Genomic DNA, 7,388 nt, shown 5'->3' on the forward strand with positions numbered 1-7,388 from the left:
TTTGATGGTGTGGTTGTGACTCCACCTGCAGGGCGGGGGTGGGACGACAGGCGCAGCGCCGTCGCCTTGCCCCCGTTTCAAAGCGCTTCGAGGGCCCCCGACGATGTAGCTACACTAAAAAACAACAACAACAACAACAACATTTTCTTACAGGTGCAAATCCATTTTCACAGTCGAACTGCGTTCATCGCTTGACGAGAAAGATTGAAGTCGAACACCAGATCGAATCCTCCACCCGATCCGCGCTCACGCTGCTTCTGCGCCGTCCAGGGCTTTGAGGGTGGATGCGCTGCAGGTTTCTTTCTGTTTCTGAAATGAATGCACCGTTTACCACGGTTCACTGCGAACCTCCAAATGTATTCGTTCTATATTAACACATGGGCCACATTTGGCCGCCAGTTGTGTAGGTCTGGTGTAGACAAAAAGTGCAACTACTTATCAAATGAACCAAACCCAAAATATTTTCCCTTTGTTTTTGTTCGAGTGTGGATTTATTTATTTCATTTTCTTTCCTTTTTTTTTTTGTTTGTTTATTTATTATTTATTATTTATGACTTAAAGTGTTCCTTAACTGAAAGACGCTTACAGTATAAAACAATTATTATTATAAATCTAGTATTATTAATATTATGATTATTATTATAGTTTATTGTTATTGTAGTGAAAAGTATATTACATAGGGAAATGGAAAAATTAAAGACAGTTATTTATTTCTCTGGTCAATAATGGTACCATTCTAACATAAAACATTTTTCCCTCTGACCCATAATATCAATAAAATAAATATATAAAATGTGTGTAAAACAATGTTCTCATCGCCTCAAAAACCTCAAAAACGGTTTTGCTTACAAAGTGTTTTTCTTTAAAATAATTAGATAAAAATTGGAATTGAGAAACATGCTTACCGTGCACGTTTATGTGTTATTAGTATCGTCATTCATAATAGCATTTAGACATTAACGCCTCACACAAAAAGGAGAAGAGCTCCCTACTCTGTTTCCCAACCCAATCCACCCTAGACATTTATTGCAATTTCTCCAATAAGTCCAGCATAAGATCAGAATGTCAAAACAGAACAGAACACATAACGGAAATGGAAATGTCCATATGCACGACGTTCGTAAAATGTTTATACAGCATATTTGAGAAGTAACAACAACACGAGGACGTTCATATTTTACAAGTGGGCGTGGCGTAAGTTAGTGGCACGTTCACACTCTTGGGATACGTACTCCATTACTATCATGGAGACGTACAGTACATCAACATTCAGCATGGCTACGATTCGTAAAGTCCAGTTAATAACAGTATGTCAATACGACACGTTTCGTTTAAAAAAAAAAACAAAACGGCATCTTACAAAGTTTGCGCAACGCCGACAGCGTAGAAACCCCGAACGCGCGTACCTTCTTCGCCTGTAAACTCCCTGCTCGCCCAATGCCGATTTTTATTTATTGATTTTTTTCTTCGATGTTTTGAGTTTTGTTTTTTTGCGAGGTGTGTGGTGACCTATAGGCTGGTGGTTTACATTCAGATACATGTTTGATTGGCGTGGATACATTCAGTGTTAGCGGTAGGAAATCATGCAAGTCGGGTGCACGGTTTCGATGTCGAATGTCGTTCCCATGGTCGCTCGCCTTAAGAGAACAATGAGGATATTTACACCACAGTTGCCGGCATGTTTCTTCATGGCAGTAGATTGGAAAAACAACAGCCTTACGCGATACTCCCAACATAGAGTAGTACCCATCGGACAAGCCCTTACTTATTTCCAATACCCACCCTCACGCTTGTTTTTTTTCCACGAAATAACCGTAGAGAACCGCTAGAGTACCGGCCTATGTGCCCTGTCATGTCTGGGAGCCATAGTGTGTGGGCTGTGATGTGTTCTTCCTTTTCACTCGCTCCGGTGAGATGGTGGCGTTGTCACAGTTATTGCTGTCGAAAGAAGCCGGTGGGTGGGCGAAGAGCGAGTCCGTCGCTTTCTGACAGTGTCCCGAGTGTGCGGGCGAGATGGTCCACATGAATTTACAGGATTCCGTCTCATATCCGTGGCCTTTGAGAGGAGTTCTTTTGAGGTAATTACAGCGGGTATGTTCGCCGGTCGCACGCTTGTGAGAGGGCGTGAAAGCTACGGCGTCATATAACAGCCTACGTCTTCGTGGTTTGCATTGGATGCCGAGTGAATACGTACTTTCACAACAATGTACTCTGGTGAACCGTGTCCACTGATGTCCATGTCACTCTATTATTGCTTTAGTGGGTTTTCTTTTTTTCAACGTGTTCTTTTTCTGTTTTACAGATGAATGGGTGTTGCAGCGCATGTTTGTCGCACTTATTTCGACACCTACAGTGTCGCCCAGGAAGCCTTGCTTGTGCACTCTTTCTTCTGAGGTCCGGTGTGTCCACGCGCTACAGGTGTTCCACTGCGAGCTGGGTTAGGGACTGCATAGTCATAGGGAGGTCTCCACGCAGGAGCCGTTCCTGTGGAAGGACCGGTGGTTGTGGCAGTTCTCGCTGCAGTGTACGATGAGCACAGGGAAGCAGAGGGCGTCCTGGTAGTCGGGGGGTTCTTCGTCGTCCGTGGCGAGGCGCTCCGACAGGCAGCGGGTGTTCTCGCTGGGGCTTTCCTGGTCGTCCAGGCTGCCGCTCCTCCAGAAGCAGCTGCGCTGGGAGCCGTAGCGCCTTGCCAGAGAGAAGCGGCTGCCACTGAAGGGTATGCGGGAGCTGGCGCCCGTGCAGATGCTCAGGGCGCTCCTGGAGAAGACCGACGAGCAGCTGATGGCCCGGTGGCAACGTTCGCAGTTCTGCCGGTAGCCGCTGAAGCCGGTCGGGCACTGGGCCAGGTCCATGAGGCCGGCCTCAGAGTAGCTGGGCACCAGCTGCTGGTTGGAGCGAATGTGCCACTCCAGCTCAGTGCTGTCGATGGTGTTGACGCGGGGGATGCGTCGGCAATATGGCCGATCGTCGCAAGGGGTCACCGGGAGGTAATCGGACCCAAAGAGCTTCTCCACGCGATAGTGGACGTATGCCGTGCGATATTCTGTAAAGACTCGCAGGGGCCAGGAGAAGGTGAGGAAGGAGGCCAGCCAGAAGACATAGTGGGACAGATACCAAGGGTGGTGGTCTGGGTCCGACAGCACCAGGACGTACTCCTTCAAGTCAATGTTTTTCAGATGCATGCCCTCCCGGGCTTCCATGTAATCGTCCAGGCCCTCGTTGTCGGTGAAGAACCTCGCTCGTTGGGTGAGGTAGGAGTTCTCAGACTCTACGTTGGCAAAGCTAAAGCACTTGGTGAATCGTAACTTTGTGAGAGCGGCTTTCTCCAGGCTGAGGAGCTGCTTTGAAACATCCTTCACCCCGCAGTGGTTGTAGTCGAACTCCGCCTCAGCCACGTGCGTGTTGACGCGCTCATGGTAGACCTGGGTACTGGTGTAAGCGTCCCCGTTGCGATAGCGGGTGACCTGACGCGTCCGCCGGACGTAGTGGTAGCTGATGGCCTTCCACCAGATGCAGGGCTTGGCATGCTGCATGCGTTGGATGCGCTCATAGATGCCCTCCACGTCCACTTTGTGCTGAAGCTCGTTCTTGACATGGCAGTGCCAGCATTCCACCAGGTACACCACGTAGAGCATCCCCAGCAGGGCCAGAGGAATGTAAATATAGCCGTCTGAGCAGGGGCTGTCATGGTACATCATGGATTTCCCTTTGAAGGCACTGTCAAAGGTGAGGCGAGTCACCTTCGTGACATGACACCAAACCATGGCTCCCATGCAGCCGTACATAAGGATGGAGAGCAGCAAGCACTTCCAGAAGCTCTCTCGGCAGAGAGACTTGCTCAGGGACTGCTTGAGGGGCCTTTGCTGTGGATTAAAAAAATGGCACACTCAAATCAAAACAGCAATTAAAAAATTGCTAATTTTTCATTACAGCTGTTACAATGGAAGACTTATTGCTGCACATGATATCCAAAGTTGACCATTTCTATAGACTGGCGCATGACAAATGATAACAACCATAGAATAATCAATGTAAGTAACAGTCCTTCTAAATATGCTATCACTTGGAATTATAATCCTTCTAAACATTGAATAGCAGGTCTCACATTAAACAATTCCTTGGGGATATTTGCACTTATGCTTGTTTTTCGGAATCTTGTACATGCTCAGTGTATTGATTATGTAACTGTTATTATTACTCTGATTATCATGAGTATTGGTATTATTATGATAATCATGAGGAATATTATTTTGTTCATTTATACAGGTAAAATCCCAGTAAGTCCAGGCTCTCTTTTGCGCGGACCTAATAAGACCTAATAAAAAAACTGAGGTTTTCCCAACACCTTCCCGCTGGTGTTGGAGACCACACACCTCCCACACCACCGTCGCATCTCAGCCTCCGTCCCTTTTCACCCAAGCCCAGATGAACATGCAACACCGATCATCGCTGTGCCATGATCTAATCGATGACAGCGAGAGGGAGGGAGAGAGGGAGAGAGGGAGAGGGAGAGGGAGAGAGAGAGAGAGAGAGAGGGAGAGAGTGAATTACATAAAGAAACGAATACCTCTTCTCTGGCTTCCTCCTCGAACACGGTGGTCGTGCTGCTCTCACTGGCCGTCGCGGCCGATGCAGGAGGGGACATGATGGGGATGGGGATGGCGACGGGGATGGGGGTGTTGGGGGGGGTGGGTGGGGGGCTTCCGACTGCAGGGTGTGGGATGTGCACGGAGCTTTGCCTCTGCAGCGCCCCTCTCTCAGTCTTCAAATCACAACAGGACGCGCCGCGGGGAGGCTGCCTGCCATCGTCGTCCGCAGAGAGTCCGCCTCCGTGGCCGCCTGCCGCAGTGGCATGACGGCGGATCGCGCTGTGTGGCGTGCAGAAACGAACATGCCCTGCCCCTGACGACCCGCCGTGTTCTTCTCGCCCCCGGGGGAGAGGGGATGGGGAGGGGAGGGGGGAGGTAAATACATGCAGGTAATGCCCTGCACCCGCAGCACAAGCTGGGGGGGGGGGGGGGGGGGGGGCGCAGCGCTCCTAGTCGCTGGCCGTGGCGCTGAACGGTGTCATGGCGGGATGTGCGACCTGCCGAATTCCGAGTCCCCGTTCCTGTTCCAACTTCCTCGAATCGCTTGTCTACAGAAAAAAAAGGTTGTTTTGAGATAAGATAAGGCGAGGGATGAGAAAGGGTGTCCCAGAAGCAGAGGTTTTGTACTTTTTAAACAGTTAATAAATTATTATTTTTACATAACTTATTTATTGGAATGTTCTTGGAGGCAGATGATCCGCTGTGACGACCCCTAACGGGAGAAGCCGGGAGAAAAATAAGAAGACATAACTTATTTATTATGGTATTATGGTAAAAACTACTAATATTATATTGTTTTAAACATATTGTTTTCCCTTTCCGCCCTTTAGCTCAGCAAACGAGTTCTCCTATTTTTCCTGACATCATTTGGGAACGCGAAACCCAGACGCGGTTCACCCGGCGGCCACCAGGGGGAGAATCCGACGGCCGGATGCGATCACGCATTCGACGTGAAATCGGCCAAACTGTCCATCTTGTCACACGTCTTCCCTCCTGTCACTTGACGCCGATGTTGAATTGTCCTGTTCTGTAATTAAAGACAGTCATTCTGATGTGCATTCATTCATTTATTCGTTCATTCACCATCGTTCCATTCATCCATCCATTCATTCATTCATCCATCCATCCATCCATCCATTCATTCATCCATCCATCCATCCATCCATCCACCCATCCATCCATTCATCCATCCATCCATCCATCCATCCATCCATCCATTCATTCATTCATCCATTCATCCATTCATTCATAACCTTTATTAACAAACCAAGGAGGAGACAGCACCGTGAAAGAAAGAGGATAAAGTTGATAAAAGTTATAGTGATCCCATTTCCTTTCAACACAACGATACTGTATTATCGAATAATATAGTACACCGTAATCACTAAAACATATGCCGTTTGCAGTGTGAAACTAGATCATATAACAGTGTGAAACAATAATAAAAATAACAAATAAGCCAAGTGAAGAGTGGGGTTTGCAGATTTATGTCTGTTCTCTATTTTAGATCAAATACCAAGCTTTAATCATCCAAAAAACAAGCAAATCAACATTATAAAACATCAAATAAAATACAACTTTAGGTTATTCCGGTGTTTGCTGGGCAAAACACCCACAAATAAATACCGGAATCATATCACATTTTAAGGTCACTGATATACAAAAATCTTAGAAAAGTAAAAAATAAAAACAATTCATTCCGAACCTAAATGTCATATGCTCAAGTCAACTCAGTTTGGGATGGATTCCAACCTGTCTGTTCCCCTGTCAGGTTAAACGTGCTGCTGTTTTGTAAATAATAAGCAGTTATACACTTGATTCTCTCAGACGTCATTTTGTATGGTAGATGAAGTGCAACAAATACATACATGTTATCTCCGTACATATATTTTGGCTCAGTTCTCTGCATTTTTTGTTAAAAAAAATGACAAACTATTTACTCAATAAATGCAGATAATCTGATTAAATATGAAGGAATTCTTGAACCATATGACTTGCGGGGTCAGTCCTTTTCCCAGGGTTTCTTTTTTTGAGGAAATCTGTTGCCACGGGGATTACCCTTCAAGAGATAAGAGATAGTTAGAAATAAATACATATTTTCAAACTACACATTTAAATGAATAAGTATGTAATATTTATAAATATAAGAAATATGATATATAAAAAATGTATAACATATTTAAAAATGTATATTTCTAAATATTTTTGAAATAAAAGATATTGATTTATATAAGTATTATTTGATAGTTTAAATAATATCAACATAATAAATATTGTTATAAATAAATATTTAATATTTTTACATATCTAAATAAAAAATAAAAATATAAACATATTTCGTTGAAAGACATATGTACATTTTATAAAAATAAATATTATTAGATAATTATTTACATTATTTTTATTTGATTCAAAATGAATACTTAATAAATATCAAATATCTTTTGGTATTTAAAAATAGGTAAAAAAAAACAAAAACATATTTTCTCATGGCTGCATAATCGACATTTACATTTTTGAATATTTAAAAATATTAGATGTGTATTTATATATAAAACATTTGATCAATCCACCCATCTAAGCAGATTGCGCTTCATAGTATTAACATTAAAGCTGCCGCTGGGACTGGACTCACAGCATTGGAGAGGTGGTTGAACAGCACCTGGCCGGCGCTCACTTTGTTCCTCACGCCCCGCACGGTGCCGTTCCTGCTGCAGATGTTGATCCGCCGGTGGGTGAAGAGCGGCCGCCTCTTGGCGCTGGCGTACAGCAGCAGGTCGTCGGGCTCCGAGCCGCTCT

At 45.0% G+C, this 7,388-nt stretch overlaps 1 protein-coding gene across 1 annotated transcript; it reads right to left on the bottom strand.

The window, feature by feature from the left end:
* Positions 1-2,453: 2,453 nt before the first annotated feature.
* Positions 2,454-4,645, bottom strand: tmem151bb (transmembrane protein 151Bb; the record flags this gene model as incomplete). The annotated part of the gene is made up of 2 exons (XM_080012309.1): positions 2,454-3,863; positions 4,568-4,645. 2 exons carry the CDS (start codon positions 4,643-4,645, stop codon positions 2,454-2,456), a joined length of 1,488 nt encoding a protein of 495 aa, XP_079868435.1.
* Positions 4,646-7,388: the final 2,743 nt, after the last annotated feature.

This window comes from Zeus faber (genome assembly GCF_960531495.2).
Source record: "Zeus faber genome assembly, chromosome: 13".
NCBI classification, from domain to species: Eukaryota; Metazoa; Chordata; class Actinopteri; order Zeiformes; family Zeidae; genus Zeus; species Zeus faber.